Source organism: Thermobia domestica, chromosome 15 (genome assembly GCF_964235325.1).
Source record: "Thermobia domestica chromosome 15, izTheDome1.hap1.1, whole genome shotgun sequence".
In the NCBI taxonomy this organism is placed as follows: domain Eukaryota; kingdom Metazoa; phylum Arthropoda; class Insecta; order Zygentoma; family Lepismatidae; genus Thermobia; species Thermobia domestica.
In genome coordinates, this window is record NC_137468.1 from 174,979,334 (window position 1) to 175,002,027 (window position 22,694).

At 37.4% G+C, this 22,694-nt stretch overlaps 1 protein-coding gene across 1 annotated transcript in view; it reads right to left on the reverse strand.

Annotated features, from left to right (window-relative positions):
- Positions 1-12,411, reverse strand: part of LOC145671726 (DNA ligase 3-like) — a 211,060-nt gene extending 198,649 nt beyond the window's left edge. The window contains exons 1-3 of the mRNA XM_081740930.1: positions 12,381-12,411; positions 12,046-12,294; positions 1,500-1,606 (exon numbers count right to left, since the gene is read on the reverse strand). Coding sequence (XP_081597056.1) covers positions 1,500-1,606; positions 12,046-12,294; positions 12,381-12,411 — 387 coding nt within the window. The remainder of the gene's footprint in view (positions 1-1,499; positions 1,607-12,045; positions 12,295-12,380) is intronic.
- Positions 12,412-22,694: the final 10,283 nt, after the last annotated feature.

Consider the following 22,694-nt stretch of genomic DNA (forward strand, 5'->3'; position numbering starts at 1 on the left):
GTATTAATTTTCCTCGTGCATTCATTAACGTTTCGAACTTTTTCGGTTCCTCTGCGACAGAGTTTAAATGCGTTGAAGCTGATTTTACGAAAATCGTGTCTTGGCACCTATTGTCTCAGGTCTGAAAATAGACGAAACCACAGAGATATTTCCTGTAATTTACGACATGCAGAACATAAGCTTTCGCATGATAAGTTTACTAACAAGATAGGCAGACAAAGTATTTTATGGCCACAGTTATGTGTCAAAATGAAAGTATTCTTGCATTGAATTTGTGCAAGCCAGTTTAGTAGAACACGGCAATATCCTGTTAGTTATGTAGTCCATTAGAAACTAGTCCCTTGAAAGGTTCAAGAAAAATGACCACTTTATTGTGTGCCGCGCGAATTATGTTGGATTTAGTCACTAGCAGGCACTAGGAAATACGTATGTACACATTTTCTAATATACAGGCTGAAATAGAAATTTAGACGTAAGGAAAATTTGTAGAATAGAAATACTAGACGTAGAATAGAAATAGTCATAATGATAATGAAACATTGAATTTGATAAGGAAGCTTCTCCAGTGTTGCTTACCTCTCCAACAGAGAAAATAATCTCAAACATATTGCTAACATCATGCTTCCATAAAATGGACACTTGAAATATCTAAGATCCTATATTCACAGAACAAACCCGTATCCCTGAAGAAATTAAATGTTGATTAAAGAAGAGAGTTCGTTTTATTATTTAGTTCAAATTGGGTTTCGTCTTCGCGAATTCTGTTGAAGAAGTATGCTTCTTGTGTGGTACGGTTGCGTGACAAGGTCGCCTACTTTCAGAGAAGAACGTAGACTGAAAGTATTTTAGAAGAAAATCGTGAGGCGAGTTTTGAACCCAAGAGGGACGGGAACGAAATTTCATAACGAAGAACTGTATAATTTATACTATTTATCTAACATTATTAGGGTCATTAAGTCCAGGAGGCTGGTCATACAACCAGGGTGGAATGATTTTTAAGTATTTTATTGCCCTCCAGGCTGGTCTACGAGCTAGTGCGCGTTCCTTTGGTGCACGCGGTCGCAGATTCGATTCCGGGAAGGGCACAACAATGTAATGTCAAATCATTCGTTTTCAGTAAGCATTTTATAGCCTCAATGGCATAACTATGGGGTGCGGAACTAAGAAAAATCTTCTCTTCGATTTCGATTATGGTACCAAAATTTGTACTTGTCGCCAAGTATTTTACGCCTTACAAGTTCTTTTACAAGTAAATAAAGAACAGATATTTGCTCCATGGACAAACAAAACAGGCGTAGATTTTTGTAAATGCGGTAGTCATGGAAATATGAAATACATATGTATGAGATCAGTGAAAATTCGTGAACAAAATTGCACAAAGAATTAGCTATAACAGACTATAATGAGTAATAGTTGGCTCATTTTATTAACACTAAATTGACTCATTACACTTACACTAAATTAAAGTTACACTGTAGCTCAAATCGTCACATACTCACTCTACTCATTATCTTAACGATTCGCTGGTTCTTCATACGATAGACTCTCTTAACATCTCTTGGCAGCAGCAGTCGTACCCATAAGTTGGTGTCGCCTTTGAAACCATCTGAAACAATATCAAACACAATATGCTTGTTATATATCATATAAGATAGATAATTCCTAAACAATAAAGAGAGATTTCTGAAACAGAGAGATGTTTTTATACAATGAAAGTGTATGTACAGTTACTCACAGAAATATCTCCGCTCTTAACTACTGTCTTCGATGGGTCGTGGACAGCAGATTTACTTAACAAAATGAATGCAGGTATAGGACTATGTCTACTGATACAATGGGCATAAATTATCATAGATCGTAAAATATAACAACTTCAGTGTTCCGTAACAGCCAAGTCATGACATTTTCTTACACTAAGATGTAGAGACTCGTACTGTTCTTAGAATCAGAGCATTAGAGTTCATATAGGAGAAATAGACGTGGCTCTATATGAGATAACTTTTCAAGAGTGCACGAGGCTCGAGGATTAGCAATTTGTTTACATGAAATATTTTTGATGAGATTATTTATTTTTTTAATAAGACAAAGTATAAATTATCGTTAATAATAATAATAATAATAATAATAATAATAATAATAATAATAATAATAATAATAATAATAATAATAATAATAATAATAATAAAAAGGAATAATACAATTACAATACCAATTACGAAAAAATACCTTCCAATAAAGAAAAAGTAGTTGCCATAGTGGGATACGAACCAGGGTCTCTGCCATAGGAGTCTCCTGCTTTCACACTTCGCCACAAATTTCTCGTACGAAGGTATCAAAATAAACTAGTAGTTACAGAAGATAAATATAGAACTTTCTATTTCTGCACATGTTGATAGAATTCAAAGAGCGTGAAAAATAACTTTTACCGTCTTTTCTTTTTTTGGAATTGGAAGTTAAGGTGAAGAATTGTAACGTAAATCGGGACCACCATTAAAATCGATGAGGTAGCCTGAACTTGAAAAATGTTTCGTGATATTTTCCTCATTAAGAAAAGTCTATATAACTTGCTTTTGAGTTATAAAAGGGAATCTCGAGTAAGTCATTGTGACACAACGTTAGCAACATCTCATTATACGATTATTAGCATCTTGTATGAAGTCTTACACGATACGATTTTAACTAGCTAATAGTTTGTTTGGAAGATGAAGTGACGGGGTAGATAAGTGGCTAACGCTTTGAATTTCCATTCAAAGGACCCGGGTTCAAAGCCCTGCTAGGTTTAAACTTTTTTCAAATGTTTCAATTTTAATGCATACTCACATGGAAGTGTTGCACGCCAATTTCAACGAAATTTTGCAGGTAGCTACTAGACATAAAATAAAGTAACCCGTATTTTTTGTTTCTGCGGAAAAACGGTTTGAAGGGGCCTAAACCCCTTCCAAAATAATTTCAAACAAGCAGATACCTGTACGATTTGAACTTGACAAAATATGGCAGAAACATTACATTTTATAGTGCACAGCTATATAAACATATCCTACTAAGAGTTAACTTTCCTTCCAGAAGAGGATTTCCACACCTTAATGTATTTCCCGTATACTGCATGCAGTTATTACATGAGCTGTGAATAATCTAAATTTGAGTAAGTTCTCATCAGTGGACATCTCTCATTCGCGGACGAATTTTCATGTTCCGTACGTTTTTGTTATTGAAAGGTTAAAAATATAATTTAGAAAATGGTCACGAATTGTATTAGATGTTACATTCTTATCGTCTTTCTGAGCAGTATCACAAATTTTATTTAAATATTCTACATTTTTCTACTAGTTTTATAATATAGTGTAATATACTACGTGCTAGTGTTTGTAAATAGTCACACTTGCTCCTCTTTGTAAACAACAACCATATGTATTTACGTTGGAGTACAACACTTCACGTTGGATTACAAGAAGCAGATGACGACCACCAGCACCACCTACAAGTCACATGACGACATGGAAGTAGCAGCGCCACCGCTGTCCGGAGTGCCTATATAATGAAGAGAATTCAACGGTCACCAGTCTTCGATTGGTCTCCGCTCCTCTAGCTTGCCTGGAGCTCTAGGAGAAAACCCAACCTCAATGCCTCTAGTCTGCTGTGGGACTCTTGCATTCCTTGGATCCCTGGCTTAGCTTCCTCGGAGCTCTGTCAGGATCCCAACCTTATTTGCTTAGCCTGCTTCGAGGCTCTATGACCTTTAAGCTCCTCACTGCTTGCTGCGGGCCATTGGTGTTGCCTACACCACTCTACCTAGCTTGCCCAGAGCTCTATAGAGATCCTGCCTCAAAGCTGCAAAGTCTAGGACTATGCTTTTCTACCTCGCATAAAGGAAAATTGTATTATTGTATTTCTATAAATACTGTTGTTATTAGAGATTTTTAAAAATGATAAACCGGTAGTGTAGTTGATTCCAGACTCTGATTCAGTCAACCCAGCTCTACCTACTCCTTCAAAGGGAATAACTTTTACAATATACAGGGTTAACCATTTACCTTGTTACATTTAAACTAAAGGACCAGAAACGATCAAATGTTGTTCTTTGCAAGTTACAGCAGAGAAACATCTTTCGATGTACTCTGTGATACCACAAGGTTAACACTGTTGCCAACCCAGCATATCGTTTTATTTTTACAAATAACATAACAACAAGTTGTTACATATTTCAAATCTACATGCAAAACGAAAACATAAAATACTTTATCATGCAATGTTGCAAACTAAAGACGCAACAATATCGCAAACATAGGAAAACAATCAAATTTTGGAACGTTCTACGTATTCATATGAGTATTTCGAAGAAGTAAAAACAAATTTACAAGCAATTGAAAATTTGACTTTTTAGATAAATGTCATATCGAATTACTTATGTTTCCGGTAGACATAAATATCATAACGACCTTTACAGCAACTTGATATATCAAATCATTTAGGACATATGAAAGAAATGGTAAAATTTCTTATATTGCTTAAAGTGGCGTATTTGTTGAAACTTTTTTAAAAATAATTTACTTCGCTTTTATAATATTATAACAAAACTTCTTGATGGTGTAAATACAATGAATTCTCGAAATTACAAAATTTGGAGCAGTGTGGCAAACTTTAACAGTTTTTACCATATCTCCAGAATCGTTTGAGATATGAAGCTGCTGCAGCATTCTGAACCTCACACCTACTAAAAACTGTCTATGCAATTGGACGAAATACTTTTCTAAGCAGCTTTGCGTAATATATTCTTTGGGAAAAAGTAAAATTTTCAATCCCTTGTAACTTGGCTGATACCCACTCGAAATCCATCATATCATGATCATAGTATTAGGCACCAGAGATCGAAATGCTCACTCATTTTGTCCTTATGAGGGCAACCTTACCCTCACTCACCTTCATTTCGGTAGATGAGGATGACGACGAAAGAGCGTGAGTATGAGGGAGTCAATTGAGGTATGAGTATGAGGAAGAGTACGTGCATCAATAATATTTGAGAATGAATAAGTGAGTGTGAGTGTGAGGGAGTTGATTGAGGACGAGTATGAGTGAGGGTGAAGGCATCGTCAATATTTCAATGCGAGGCGAGTGCATTTGAGCGTGAGGGCAAGTAAGTGTATCTATAATGTTTGAGCGTGTAGGCAATGAGTGTGAATGTATGGGCAGGTGAGTAGGTGTGTGAGGAAGTCGATTGAGGGTAAATGTGAAGGAGAGCAAGTATATCTATAATGCTTCAGTGTGAGGGTAAGTGAGTATGAGTGTAAGGGAGTTCATTGAGACTGAGGGCATCGATAATATTTGAGGGTGAGGGCGAGTGAGTGAATTGATTGAGGGTTAGGGCATCGGTGATATTTGAGTGTCAATGTGAGGGAGTTGATTGAGAGTGAGTGTTTCATGAATATTTGAGTGTGGGAGCAAGTGAGTGTGAGTGTGGGCGAGTTGATTGAGTTTGAGGACATCAATAAAAAATCGAGTGTTAGGACGAGTGAGTGTTAGTGTGAGGTAGTTGACTGAGGGTGAGTGTGAGTGAGAGTTAACAAAATTACCCATCACAGGAACCAATTTCCGAAAAATATTTGTTCAAAAAGTTGTTTGTTTGGGAAATGGTTGAAATAGCACTTTCATGTGAACTTCAATTAGAGCAACAACCTCGTTGGCACGGAAAGACATAATTGGATTGTGAAGTATCTGCTGCCCCAGTATGGAAATTGACGTGACAGTGAACGGGATATCCTCTGTGACAAAAATTTCCCCTCCTGGAGAAGAACCTTTTCATTCCTCTCAGGGAAAATTTCCCGGAATTTTGTAGAGTAGTCATGGAGATAGAAAAGAAAGCAACATATTTTCTGTAACCAAACTAAAATACTACTTTTATCTAAAAACTTATGAAACATCTGCCTTCTCAACCCTTTTGCCGTCGCTAGAATCATACACCTAGTTTCCTGAAATATTTACTTATTTATACGGAAAACACATTTTCTTTTTTTATCTGGACCAAGCATAAAAGCTCAAAGGAGGTGGAAAGGTCACCAAATATTGAAGTTTGCAATGCTTTGAAAAACATCCTTGTATGTCGTGTCAGAGTCACAAGTGAAAAGGTCACCAAGTGTTGAACTTTGCAATCCTTTGAAAAGCATCCTTGTATGTCGTGTCAGAGTCACAAGTATAAAGGTCACCAAGTGTTGAACTTTGCAATCCTTTGAAAAGCATCGTTGTATGTCGCGTCAGAGTCACAAGTACAAAGGTCACCAAGTGTTGAAGTTTGCAATCCTCTAAAAAGCATCCTTGCATAACGTGTGAAAGTCACAAGCCCTCACAACATTCGCTGCAACGGATAATCTAGTTTCACTTGGAAGCATCGATCTCCTTGTTTAGCAGTATATCGTTTTCACAAATGAACTGAAAGAATTTTAAATTTATTTCATAGAGTTGAAATTTGCTTGTCTGTATAAATATTTTTCCACCCTCGTAAAAAATTAAATCAATGGTTATTTCAAATTTAGCTAATACCATATTAAACTATTGCTACTTATTTTTCTAAACTCCTCATCCCTAGTCTAATGGTTAGCGTGTACGCCAATGATGCACGGAATCTCGGATTCGATTCTCGGTGGGAGAGCACAAGAACTTAATTTTATCATTATTTACTCTACGTTTCCTTTGGCTTAAAGACCATACCTTTGGAACGTTAAACTAACGAATTCCATCTTGTTTTTAAGGATTTTGGCTTATCTAACTTCTTTATAGTACAGAGTGATCACAAAGTCCTGTTACCCTCTATCGCGTGTCCACTTATTCGTAGATGGTTGCACTCTATTAATATGGGATCATGGTAGAGGAAAACTTTGAGGTAGTGTAACTATTCTTTGCTATATATTCCAGAATATCTGTGTGCACACTATCTTTTTCATAACAGAGTATGATTCTCCTCCATGTACGATGGAAATTCTCCTCAACATTGCTGGTGTGATTACAGTAAGTCGCACAGCATCCTTAAGTTCGTCAACTGTCTCGCAATATGTGGCAGCAACCTTTTGTTTAGTGTATTCCCATAATGCATTGTCGCAAGATGTCAGATCAGAACTTCGGAGTGGTCAGATCAGGACTGCGATATATTGCACACTCGTCTGAGAAAATAACTTTCTCCGTTGAAGAAAGAATTGTAAAGACATCAAGGATTTGCCCACAAGCTTGCTGACGTTTTTGTGTCACAGTCAGTTCGTTTACAAACAAAGGACTAAATGTCTTTAACTGCAAATCTTTCGTCTTTTTTTCTAATATCAAGTATGCAACACCTAATTCCCGTGACCGCTTACGAATGGACTTTTTTGGACGATGTTCGACAGATGCTGTAGCCTCCGCACACGTTTCTAGTCGTGTTGGTGGTCGTAATGAGTGGGGTTTATCTTTCATGCAACCTATTGGAAAGAGCTTTTTCTCTAACAGTAAAATTGTTGCTTTTGTAGGGGAAGAGGTCTAAACTTTACAGTTAAATCATGGTTAATATCTCATATTTATTTTCCTGTTTGGGGTCCCTCGTGATCTCATGTGCTCATTACGATCCGTTCCTCCATGGTGGAAGTAGACTCACCAGCCATGATTTAGATGTATACCAGCACCTACAACAATAAGAAACAACAATTCATAAACATTATGTAATACACAGGGTCTAACGGGACTTTGTGATCACTCTGTATATTAACCATGTATGTGTGTGTGTGTGTGTGTTTCTCCTCACTTTGGAAAGACAAAGAACTCAAGAACTACATCACAAATCACCAGCAAAGTTGGTCAGGATGAAGAGAGTCTAAAGTTAGCCATCAAGTTCGTCGGTAGAAAGAATACCGAAAATAGGAGTAATAATATCACTACAGAACAAAAATGGTAATAGACAACGAGAAGTGGTTCTCTTTGATGGATTAAGGTTCCAAAAATACAGTTTATCTCTAACCTTAACTCTCTACTAATACGGAAGTGTGATAAAATCCACTACAACTTCTGGTTTGAATATTGATCTACATAGTCCAAAAAGGATATAGGATAATGAAAACGATTTTTGAACGTTCTATAACGTTCCAAGAATAGATACTATATACACACTTGTATTTCCTATTCAAACCGGAAACGGTAGAAATCAAATACTTTCGGTTTTAACGTTAATAGCTACAGAGTAGAAATAGTATTTGATATAGACCTAGTTGATATGACTTGATATGATTTGACAATGATCGTGTGCTGGTGGATGGATTTTCATGAGTGTTATATTGTATGACAATAATCTGTTAACCTTGGCTGCCGGACCTTGGTTGATCTTCGACACTTTTACAGCCTGCATGAAATACCTGGAATTAACGAGTTACTGTGCTGTGGCTCACTTCACCTTCCCCTCTCGTATGACAAATGATTTGAGTTGCTCCTGCTTTATGCACGAGTTCGAACTCATGAAGCAGGAGTTCACGTATTAGACTTCGTTGACCACTCCTCTTTACTGCCACTTAAAGCTGTATGAAGGCAGTGACGGGGAGGTGGCCTCCGATTTAAATAATCCGCTGGCCACAGTGCCACTTGGGTCAGTTTAGCCTCTTACTTAACGGTCGATCACGGCGTATGCACGCATCTAGTGTTTGGCTTGTGGAAATATTGCAAGACTTATAACTCGTCCTTTTTTGAAACAATTGTCAGTGCAATTGTCCCAATGAGTTGTTCGGGTGCCAAAAGAGGTGACTTTTGTGCAAATGTTGTAAGTATTATCAGGTAGCGTCCTTCACAGCTTGACTGTCAAGGCATTATCGTGCACATTGTCCTCGATGACACATTCCTTTGTTTATATTCAGTTTCGTTTGACCCCACAATTGCAAAAAAAAAAAAAAAAAAAAAAAAGACTTTGGTGAGATATGCAAGTTGATGACGTAATTATGTCCGAGTATTTCTTTGGTACTCATGGCAAACGAAATAAAAATTTGATCTTTTCCCATTAGTACCAAATTTAGTACTCGGGTATAATTACGTCATCAACTTGCATATCTCAAAAGTCTGCATTTTTCTTTGCAATTGTGGGGTCACTGATAATGTAAATGGCAAAGCATAATGTGCATTTCCAATAAATTACTAGCAGAAATCCAAACTATAAACCTCCATTCGAGCAGTAATATACGGACAGAAGACTTACATCTATAATGAGATAATTTTCTTAAAAATAAAGATATTTGGACGATGAGGCTACCGTTTTAAAGAGTGATGTTTACTCTGCCCAAGCAATATAAAATACGTGAAGTTTAGTACTGATACAGGGCCCACGTAAAAGGAAGGTAAATAAGTGGCAATTATCAAATTTGGTACTTACGGCAACCGTGGCAAATAATGTGAATACCATTACTAGTACTCATGGCAGTTAACCTGTTAAGGATCAGTAGCACGGTACATAGTACTATATTATTATAGTTTAGTGACATCAGAACAAGCAGAGCATCTAATTACGTTTATAAAACCAAATGCTTCTGCAACTTTGATGGATTTGAAATACCGATTATTCTGTTCATACTAAGGAAATTTTCAAAATAATATTTAGGTAACTGTATATTACACACTCCATTTGGCATTCTTACGTAGAGACGGAAACTAGGATTTGTCTAGAAGTATTTTGAAACAGATTGCGCTGTCATTTCTTTATGAATATTGCATGCACGGTTCAACTTTGCGAAAAATATCTACCAATTTAGATTACTAGAAGATACTATTTAATCTAATCTACGTCAGGCCAGTACCTGTGAGCTAGCATAAAGATGATCTAGTATGGAATTCGAAAGTTAGCGGAAGTGGTATGAGCATAAATGGAAGTTTCTTTGTTTAAATATTTGCTAATATGATTGTTTCTTCTTATAGTTGAAAATAGTGCAACTATTTGTGTCTACCTAAAGATACCAACTGAAGAGGGCTTTGTAAAGTTAAACCCTCATTAGATGATTGTTAGTTTAGGTACAATACCTACTTTTTTCAGCTGAGAGATTATAGAAACTACTATGCTCCTTCAAATATAGTCAAACTTTTCGAAGATGTGCTAATTTATGTTGTCAATATCAATTTGTGAAATCTTTGTGAGAAGTTGGTTAACCCCAAACTCCAAACTTTAATGGTCATCGGGAAGCAAATATTTGCACAGAAGCATATTTCAAAGGCTTATAAAGCATGTCAAAGAGGCTCATTCCAGTCTTAGCAGAAATTGCATAGCATTAACGTAACACAAAACATGTAAAAGTCAATTTTAACTGTTACTCCCTGTTATCGCAAACTGACACGCAGATTTTGCTTTGCGTTGACGCAAACCGTTACGAAGTGAACCTCAAGCTTTACCTCCATGTCAAGATTAATCCATTTGGGATAAGTTCTAAAGATTGCGTACGAAATATACAGTTCTTGACATTCATATTTTATTTATAAGAAACAGAGAGAGATGAAAAAGGACGAGAAGGGTTACAATTATAATTCTGGAATTACAGTACAAAGGTACAAAATATTTTATTTTCACATAGAATGTGATAAATGACGAAGACACTTTGATTTAGGAGAAACAATCTCTGTTCTACAATGATCTCCACATCTGGTCCAAAATATAGGATAACTAGCAGAATGCCTGTTCTTCACACAGAGAGAATAAGATTTATGTAATACTTTTGAAAAATAGCGGCATATAAACATTTTTGGCCATTTCAGAAAGGTTGTTGATGTAAGTTAGATTTCACTGCCGTCAGGTAAACTATTATCCTCGTTTCCTCCCTTAGGGATCACATTTTGTAAAAAGTTATAATAATTTCGTCAACCTAGGGTGCATGATGAATATTGTGCAAAATTCAAAGTTCTGCGTACGCATAATAGCTTTGGAGAATCTGAAGAACAGCAACAAAACTTTTAAGATCATTCTTTTATTCCTTTATGAATTGCACCTCACAAGATTTTGCTTTATCTGAAGCCTACGGTACAAGGATATTATTTGCGTAAAATTTCAAAGTTTCACTCCTAATATCATTAGTTTCGGAGACCTGAAGAACATCAGGAAAATTTTCAAGCCCAAGAAAATTTTCCCTTTAGAAGTCGAATCTCATAAGTTGCCATCGTATCTGCAATCTAGAGTACAAGGAGAAAATTTCTATGTCGTGTTTCTAATAGTTTTGGAGATCTAGTGATGACTAAATCAGTAGGTTTACTCTTATAGATCTGAAAGTTGAATCAGGATCTTTCTTTCTTCGCTGACTTCGATTATTATTGGCTTGGAACGTTGCAACCATCATAATTCTCGTTTTTGGAGCAAGGATAATTAAATTTTAAATTTCATTATACCTAACATGAGATAAGTAATATGCAGATAAATCCTAGTTGAGGATGTTTTCTCAAATCTCCTCCCCTCCAAAATAACAGGGAGCAAAATATTTTCTTTCCCGGTGGTCCAATATATCCTGAAATTTTGTATCACTAATCTTGACCTATCCAAAACACTGCTCTTTGTAAACAAATACTTGTGTTTTGTCTGCATCAGAATCGCACTCACGGTGGTACTCATGATCCAAAACCATTCCAATCTTTCGACCTTGGATCCTCCCCAATACATGTTTTTTGGGGGTTCAAACCTCTTGAAGATAGATGCGCTTACTTTTAACAATGACTTCGTAATGCGTACCTATCCATATAAAGTTGGTGTAGGAGTTCAGGCCGTTTGGAATTCCCATGAATTTAATCCCTGTTCGCAAGGAATGCTGTAGGGATAAACTCTGTAAATTTCCACATTTCAAACTAATTAACCATTTAAAAACTTAAAATACTTTTAGAAAAAAATTCCTAATGTTCTTATGTTATATGCATTGTTCACTAACAGTTTTCTATTCACAATTTATCAATAACAAATTTGAAATTTTATAATAATTAATCTGAACTATAAAAAGTGGATTTCGAAGGCATATATATCCTATGGTAGACCAAAATTTACCAATGAGAATGTTATTTACGTTATTATGTACTTCACTTTGTACTTACCACCACCGGAACCTTCAGTGAAAAATTTCTTCAGAATAGCCGTCTTTTTTGTCTTAATACTCTTCTCCGTGATTTCTGCACAAAGTCTTTGAAACTCATGAAACGAGTTGTCTTTGTGATTTAGATCTACGGATGACGAATCCCCACTTCCAGAAGAACGAAAACTGGTGTCATCACAAGAATCATCAGATTCGTTACTGGGTGTCTCTGGCTTGGGCTTTGGTTTTATTGGCGAAGCGAGGTTGGCTCCTGAAAAGCAACAAGAACAATTTGGATCAAAACAAATTATTATTCCATTACTATTCTTTTTCACGTAAAGTAAAATTGATTAATACTTAGGCATCTCACTAAAATAGAATACTTCATTGTTCGTTTCAGTACCATATGAATGTGCAGATAGTTATAATGAAAACCTCTCCAGAAAATGTAACTTGCTTTGTTAATAGGGTATGGAGCAAACATTAAGAGGCCCCTTCCCGACGAAATTAAAATACCGCTAATTTTACAGTAATTATGTGATATCTTCCAATAGATAAAAGATAATCGAAATATGGAACAAGAGCGCCCTAGACAATATCATTTTACATGAAATACGGTTATCACGACTTACTTATCTGCTTTCTATTTCAAGCCATTTTGAAAATCGGCATTTATTTTCGCGTTTCTAAACGGCTGAAAATGGAAAGTCTTGTGATAACAGAAAATGGTGACTTGTGATAACAGTACCTTGTGATAACGGTAAAGTGATATTGAAATCCAATTCAAGTTACGGAAGTTAATATGTTAACAAAGCTGCGTTACATCTATCCTAACTAAATATAAAACTACATGAACTGACATAAAATGAAAGGGTACTTCCGGTTGACATGGAAAGGCGAAATTGAGTATGATTGTAGCTTTTAAGTACTAACCCACAAGAAAATTGCCAAAAGTTAATATTTTTAGTTTTTAAGGTATCTATTGGGGGGATGAAGTAATACCCACGTTATTTAAATGGGTGTTTTTTCTTGTGATATATAATCTTACCTCTTAGATAGTTGAAATACGAAAAGAAACCTGAAATTTTGCAGAATTGTAGGTTTTATAGGTTCGAAGCCGTAGGCCAAGCAAACACGGGGTCTGGAGGCGGAGTTCCCAGGTAGCCAAAAGTTAGTCTATATTATATAACGCAATCTTGTGAACATATTAACTTCCGTAACTTGGATTGAATTTGAATGACACTTTGCTGATATATTAAATGCCTTAATATTGTGGAACAGTTCGGTGATGTGGTCCTGGATGCAAGGGGGCGCTAACCCCCTTACCATATAGACGTGGCAATGATCATGGAGCTAGAAAGATGGAACAAACAACACTGCATAACTGAACACAAACAAAAGTGCGCCTAACTGCTGCACCATGCATAGGTTTTGAGATCTAGCATGAAATATAACCAAACATTTAAATTTTTGCGAGCTACGACCATTGTCACGCAGGTGCTTCTCTCGCGTTTTTATCATGTCCTCACTTTTTCCTCCATGTAATATCAGTCATGATTTTTCTTGCAATAGATTATTCACATACAGAATTACTTTGTGGCATAAGCAGCGATTTTTAGCACTTTGCCCTCCTGAGATATTAGGTCCCAAAAATGGCATCAAAATCACAAATTTCAACTTCCCCCATAAATCTACGTTGTCTGTAATATCATAGCTGTGGATATTTCTACAGAATCTTTACACGCAATAGTATTCAGCACAAAACTTATGAACCACCCACTTTATGCCATTCCAAAATACAACCCGTTTAAAAGTGTAATTTCTCTAGTTTTTCTGATGATTGCATGTATTGGTTTGCAACCCTGCATATTTATTTAGACACAAAAGTTTATATTCTCTGTGTACCTCAGTTTCTCCTGTAAACATTTATTTTTATTTGGTGTTCGTCTGATTCGTATATCCTGAGCAACTGTGGTTTTCGTAAACGCTTGCAAATACAAAAATTGGCACTTCACCGACAACAAAGATGGCCGCCATTTAGGAACACTTGTACATACAACAACGTGAAATATGTTATTGACCTTCTCATACATAAGGTTCGTCACACTCATTTTTTTTATAATTTCCGGAGATGGTCGAGCAACCAACTCAGGACCACTTCATATGAATTGACCCTTTTCTCCACACGTTCACATGAACTATTTTTCTTATTTTGATATGAGAAATAGTTTCTTACAAGTTGTCGGTTTTGTTCATTAACACTCTGTATCATAAAGTTTCACAATACAATGGTGCCATTGAGTTTCTTGGGTGGCAAAAAGTCGAGTTTTTCAGATTATCATGAAATTCCTAATGCATAGTAGCACAATACATACTACTGTGTTATTATTGTTTAGTCACGCCAAAACAAGCAAAGCATCTTTCAAGACAATGGTTCTGAAGTATTGATTTAGTGTTGTAATAAGTAACATTTACTCCAATTCTTATAACATGTTGGTCGTTTCTTGTATTGATGTAACTTTCTGTAGTTGTATAATAATAATACTATTAACATATTCCCACAAACAATTAAAGATTAATATTTATTACTACTTATTATTTGATTACGTTTATAAAACTTACAGATAAATAAGCAACGTATCGATCTAAACGCAAGAGTTGACAATACTGAAGGCATACTTTCCAGGGCTTTGTCTATACAGGGCTCTGAAACGTTACCTGATAAGAGGTGACGAGTTTTGGCTTTCCTTCCTTTTCCATATCCTCGGCTTTTTGCTTTGTCATCCCGTGGCGTACCGTTTCGTCAGACTTATCCAGTCAAGGGCGGCCGGTACAACAGGTTTGGCAAGTGGACTGCTGTACCTTGACTACTATCCGAACGGGTAGTCAAACCTTCTAATATATCATATCATCTCATCACATTCATCTACACTGCCGTATAAACACCATTGGGCAGCCGCCCACGGACGGATTTTCTTATGGCAGACACAGGCTCAGTCGGAGGATGTAAGATCAAGGGTAAACACCCAGCCCTTCCACAAGTCGTTCATGGACAATCCGAGAGCTCTACCAAGGCGAGGCCACGCAAGGACCAATCTTCCGCTCGTCCTCAGAAACCTGCTAAGAATCACCATCAACGGACAGATTCCATAGGATCCATCGAATCAACAACATCTGTAATATTCCATGCCTCCATCCGGTCAAGATCACCGCCATCAGACAAGAGTATCAGCTACGCCGACCGTCTGCAACAATCTCCTCCTGCAAAGAAGCACAACCTAGATTCATCTAGAGAATCAGATTCTGGAAGACTGGACGTCGGAGACTCAGCATCCCGCACCGACAACCAACAACCAGCTACTACTCATTCCATGCTTCTTACAAACTTCGACTCGAAAGTCAGCACTCCCAAGATGGTTGCAGTTCAACTTCGGAAGTACCTACCACGGGCATCCATTGCTCATATCATTCACACCAGGAAATCATTATTCTGAAGACAACGGACTCCACACTGTACAGCAGGATCAAGAACAAGGTGCCGATTGACATTTTTGGCAAGCATGCAAAATTGGAAATCCTAAACACGCCTCAACAGAAAGAACCACCGCCTCCGAGAAGACCAGTACTATTTTCAGTGGTCATACGTGGAGTTGATCCATCTTACACCGATGAAGAGATACAAGAAGAACTGACCCTCGAAGGGCACACGATTACCAAAGTCATTAGAATTCGAAATGACCGGGGCCCTACTTATATGGTCCGTGTGCTCACTTCACATCAAGACACGATTGATGCGCTGTTAGAATCCGAAGCCTCCATTTATAACCACACGCACCGTGTAGAGCCTTCACGATCTACTGCTCCTATGCCAGTACACTGTGAACGTTGCCAGATATATAACTCACACCACACGACAGATTGCAAGAATACCAGTAAATGTGGTTACTGTGCCGGACCTCACAATACGCGCGCCTGTACTAATTTTGCACTACCTCCAAAATGTGCTACGTGTAATGAGCAACACCCAACGTACAGCTACAGGTGTAAAGCGAAACCAGAACCTGCTCATGAACGTCCTGAAATGATCGTTCCATTAAGGCCTCCGGCCCAACCGGATAACACACCGCATCCGCTCGATTCTCCTATTAATCTAGATCAGCTACTTACTTTCTTAACACTGGCACTACAAAACATCCACCCATTTATCAGACCTCATATCCTTCAGCAAATTATATTAGCGGCAAAAACTACCTTTCACGTTACTTTCACTGCCACCTATTCTGGCCATACCGTCCACTTTCATAAATCTCAATCTTCGTCCATAGATTAAATTCTTCCTTATTATGGCTCTAGTCTTTATTTTTCTTAACATACGATCCCTGCCAAAAAACAAACTTTTATTTCAGCATCTCCTTCTTGAACACCACGTCTCAGCATTTTTACTTAACGAAACTTTTATTACTTCATCTCACTCCTGCCGTTTACCACACTATACAATGCTTCATGCTGAAAATCCCGTTCCGGCACTCAGAGCCAATGGGGGAGTCGCCATTGGCTTCTCTCCTTCTTTACCATATCGACAGCACCACTACACTACGATGCCTCTGCCAGAATACCTCCTTACCACAGTCTACTTTAAAACTATAGTTCTTACCCTGGTTACTATATATATTAGACCCGGACATCCACTTCCATATCAGTTTGTGCAATATATTTCGAATACATACCGTTCGTATCTCATCATGGCGGACTTTAATATGCACAGCCGCTCAAATCAAGAGAAAACGACTCTTCAGAACTTCATTACAACTAACACCACGGGCATTATTGTCCATCTTCCGAAAGCTACTCGCCCAATTTCAGACACTACCCCTTATATTGTTATCGCTTCTGGTAATCTCACACCTCGCTGTACCATCGAAGTTCTCGATCTCCTCGGTAGCGACCACGCACCTATTAAATTGCCATACCAATCACGTGCAATAAATTCTATTCGTTCAGCACTACCAATACGCACTAGTTTACGATTTGATAAGGCTAATTGGGAACAATACCGCACTCACATTTCCAGTCGCCCCATAAATCTTACGGAGCCCAGCACCGAGGAAGAGTTACATACTACAGTCGACAAAATCACCATTGCCATTCAAGAAGCAGGTAACTTCTACATCCCAACCTCTAAATCTACTTCATACACACCTCACCTTCCTCCACAATACCTCACACTGATCAAGCGCTCACGTCAGTCATACAGAGAATTTCTACATACTCGCAATTCAGAGGCATTACGCCATCATCGACAACTACAGCGTATGGTCCATAACTATATTAAGGCCTATAAACTTCTTTGCTGGATTAAAGCTTGCAATAATCTCTCAGACACTACGCATCCCAGCAAGTATTGGAAACGTTTCGATGCACTTTGTGGCAAGTTCTCCAAACCAAAATACCCTCTCTTACTCGGCGACATACCAGCAACTACTGACACGGACAAAGCAAACGCCTTTGCTGATCATTTACAGACGATATTCACACCTACCATGATGGGCAACACCGCACATGTGGTCGATAGGCTTAACACTTCATCAGTACAACTCCAGCCCAGCAATAACCATATGCTCCACGCTAATACACCTTTAACGACACCAATTACAATCCAGGATATTACTGCAGTTGTTCACAACAAACGTAATACAGCGCCTGGCTTAGACAATATTACCTATCGTCATATTAAGGAATGTCTAGGCACTCTGTTAATCTTACTTGCACATATCTACACGTTCATCTTCCGTACTGGATTCTTTCCAACCTCTTGGAAAACTTCTAAGATGCTTATGTTACTCAAGCCTCATAAACCACCACAGGATGTTGCTTCATATCGACCCATACAACTCACTTCTACATTCAGTAAAATCCTGGAACGTATCTTGGTTAAACGACTACACGTTTATTTGGCCGATCATCATCTTCTTCCTATCACACAAGCCGGTTTCCGACCATCATTCTCTATAAATGATCAGCTTCTTCGACTTACCTCACTTATCACTCAGCACTTTAATTCCGCACAACCATCCTGTCTGGTACTATTCGATCTGGAGAAAGCCTTTGATAAAGTATGGCATAATGGTCTCATATACAAACTCCTTACCCTACAGCTTCCCATAGTATACATCCGTTTCATTTACAGCTTCATTTCTAACCGCCTCGCATGCATCTCTGTTAACTCCAGTCTGTCACATCCTATTTTTCTACTATCAGGCGTGCCACAAGGTTCGGCCTTGTCTCCATTACTCTATTTGCTCTATGTTGCTGACATGCCTCGGCTTCCAGAGGGAATCCATTTATTTCAATATGCCGACGATACGGCGTTCCTTGCCTTGTGTAACACCATACAACAAATAAACTCAGTCCTACAGATTGCAATGAACCGCCTCACCTCATAGTGTACTCGTTGGAAACTCACCATAAATGCGGCTAAAACTCAAGCTATTGTTTTTCTACCACCACGCCGAAGATCAAGAGTCCGTCGAAATCCTCGCAATATCGCACTCCATGTAGATGACGAACCTAGATACGACTCAGTAACACAGTCACCTATCTTGGTATTACTTACGACCGTCACCTAACATGGAACAAACACTTAGCAACTATCACAGCAAAAGCCTACAATAGACTCAATTTGTTGAAACGCTTAACTGGTACGACTTGGGGACTTAAGGCACAAGTAATTCTAAAAACATACAAAGTTTTCTTACGGCCAATCTTAACATACGGATTCACGGCGTGGATAGCCGCTTCACCTAAATTCTATCAAAAGCTTCTGATCCTAGAACGACATGCTTTCCGCATAGCCTTCCGTGTCCGATTACCTAGCCCCACCCAGGAACTATACCAACGCATCACTTTCCATACATTACAGTATTGCATCGAAAACCTACGTCTCACCTATATCAGCAAACGTTTCCAAAACCAACACCCTTTACTTTATGACACTATGCGCTACCTGGATTTGCATCCCACACCACATCGTTATTATCATCCACCCTTATCTCTCCTGTTTACGCTGTATCAATATATTTTACCTCCGAGAGATCCTTCGTTTTTTATCATCTCTGACTATATTATCCACGACCATCTTCCACTCATTCATCCATCATATCCTGCCCAGTAATTACCTTTGTCTACTCACTTGGGCTTCCCCTGTTCTTCATCATCGCCTAGAGCTGCCCCTAAGCAGAAGATAAATTCATTTGTCTGATTAACAAAACCCACGTGTTGTCCTGTGCTTCGCACCTCGCCTCATTCTTCATCCTCATAAGCTTATCAAATCTCCATTACTTTTCATTTTCTTTCTTGTATATTGTTATTGAATCTCACCATTTACATTAATTATTTGTTATAGTTAATACTTACTTTATATGAATATATGTTTCGTTCCTTTCATAATGGTAAGGATCAAAGTTCCTTACATCCAATATAGTTATTTTCATTTTCTTGTCTTGTTATTTATGGTAACATTTGATATTAATAAGTTCAATAAAGCACATAGACCACCCATTGTTCTCTGCACCTAAAGTCCTTTCTCTCACTCACCTCACAGAGGGCGTAACCCTCTTAAAGGTTGCTAGCCACTTTGGCTAGCCGGTAAAAAATATAATAATAAATAATACTGAAGGTATCTCTAATATTGTATTACATCTTCCTAGTTCAGTTTATTATAGAGCTCACCACAGTAGTTCTCGCCTTAGGTTCATAGACAGCAAAGCGATCATGTTATCCGTTGTTTACACCATGTCTTTCCTGTTTAAGGATGAGATCCTTGCACAACTTCAAATAGGATCAAGATGGCCGCGTCCTGATAAGTATATTAGCGTCAAGCTCTCACTCTTTTCATTTTAATATTCGATCAATTTTATCTTTAGACAAAAATAATAGTTTGATACAATCCTTAAGGTATAGAGTACAACATAATGAGTACGGTGCCTCTACTCCTCACTGTTTTTACAATAATTAGTTGAAAAGAATTTTCATGGAACAGGCTAATCGTCCACATGGACAGGCTATCTTAATATTGTAACATTTACATCAATCATAACTTGATACAATATTAGTGAAGAAGTCTACTGGGCTTGATAGCTGCGATTATAATAATATAAATACCCGCGAAGGTTTATAAGATAAGATAAGAACTTCAAAATACTGGGCAAAGAGCCTGATGTCGTGAGGTGAATTTCGGAGCCTTTTAAAATGAAGACGTACTATTGAGGGAAATTACTACAACGAAAATTAAAGTGAAAAGTCTACAAGCGATTCTGGTATAGATGACAGAATTGTAAAAACATATATTAAACGTGAAGTATCACATGCAGAAACAGTTCGTAGTTAAATATCACAGAATGCATTGAATGCTAGATATTCGGACTAGCGAAAGGAAGAGCTAGTGTTCGTGCCTGGTTGAATATGAATACAATATCACTTGACACATCAAAAGACACAGTTTGAAAGACGACGCTTGGAAATATGAAATAGAACAGATAGAAATACTTGGAGGAAGAGTCTATGTAACGAGTATAGTGTATACTGGGGAAGGGTTGCTGAACATAATTTCCCATAAAAGAGAAATTGGGCTCAATTCCGCACGCAAGCATAATATTATATTACGGTGGAGAGTCTGATAAATTGCATGGAAACTGTTGATCGATAACAGTGTAATCCTGCATACAAACTAGTGAACAGAAACAAGTTCTTCATGTGTTGAAGAACGAAAAGTGGTACACTGAACTCGAAGCATTTATTATAACTAGCTATTATTTATTACTATTTATTACATATGAGTATCAATCTCCTTGTCATTACTCACATCCCTTTACAGGCACAAATGAAAGACGTCTTGATGAAAACCGGCAAGGAGTACCATAAAGGGGAGATTTCTTCGATTATTTGTTCAATATTTCGCGCCGTTTGCAAGATTTGAGCCTACTTCCGGTTGGAGTTTTTAATTCAAATATGATCAGTGTGTTTTTTGTTTTTTTTTTTTTTGTTCTTCATACAGTGTGTAATAAGCAAATATATTACACACATAATTAATTATAATGTCACTGGTATATGGTGTTCGTTGAGCAAAACACTCCCAACAATAAAGATTCATCTCAGACTGGAGAGATAGTATCCTTCATGTTTCATTATCATTTGGCAATGAAACGAACACCTGGAAGATATACAACCCCTCTATACAAATGTGTGGTGTTGGAATGTTTAACTTGTAATATATTTTGCGTTTTTTTAAAAATTTCAACACTTCCACTGTACCCTTAAAAATGTAATAAAGAAACAACGGCCATGTGTTTAAAATATTCAATAAGACCTGGACAATCTACACAAAATTTGGAATGGACCAGTGAAAACGGCACGTTTCTAACACTTGTGGTTTTCGAGATCTCATTGTCGAAAGGATTGGAGACAAAAATATAAACTTAGAATTTTAATATATAGACTAGCTGAACCTGCGTTCTCTACACAGAGCATCATTTGCATATGAGCATAAATCTCCTTCTCATTCCTCACAACATATGTACATGTTCCTTTACAGACACAAATGAAAGACGTCCTGATTTTTAAAAAAAAAATCCGCAAGGGGTATCATAAAGGGGAGATTTTTTCGATTATTTTTTCTCAATATCTTGCACCGTTTGCAAGATTTGAGCCTACTTCCGGTTGGAGTTTCTAATTCATGTATCACCAGTGTTTTCTTTCTTCTTGTATGCAGTATGTAATAAGCAAATACATTACATATACAATTAATTATAATGTCAGTTATATATGGTGTTCATTGGGCAAAACACTCAAAAAATAAAGATTTATCTTAAAACTCGAGAAATTTTTATCCTTCCTTTTTCACTATTATTTGGCCATGGAATAAACGCCTGAAACATATACAACCCCAATATACAACACTGTGGTGTTGGAATGTATAATACATAGGATATGATGCCTTTTTTTTTTAATGTCAACGCTTCCAGCGTACCCTAAAAAAATGTAATAAAGAAATAATGGCCATGTATTTTTTTAAATATTCAATTAGAACTGGACAATCTACGCAAAATTTCCAATCGATCAGTGAAAACGTCATCTTTCTAGAGCCTGTAGTTTCCGAGATCTCTTTGTCGAAAGGAAGGCCACAAACATATAAACATAGTTTAAAAGAACTCGGAAGATGGAAGCACAACTCACATGCATTGATTTTAGAAATGAAATGAAATCTTTGAGTTTTACATCCCACGGTTATGCCGGTTAGGCTAAAGGAGACGGTGATTATGAGAGATGAGTGAAATGGTGGAATGAAGAAAGTGGGAGGAAAGGGGAGAACCCCGAGAAAACCCACGAGCACGGTGTTTGTCCACCACAAAGTTCACTTGGCGGGGGCTGGGATCGAACCCGGGACCCCAAGCACCAGAGGTGAACGCTCTACCACTGAGCCACCGCGCCCCCCACATTGATTTTAGAGAAGGAATATTAAAATACAAAGGCTTTGAACAATAATTTTATATCATAAACTTTATGAAAAATATATAGTTAACTAATTTAGACAATTTGAAGTACAAATACTTAAAATGTTTGTCTCTGTTAAACGTGAAATCACACATAACCGTAAATGAAAGATTTGAAAGCTAA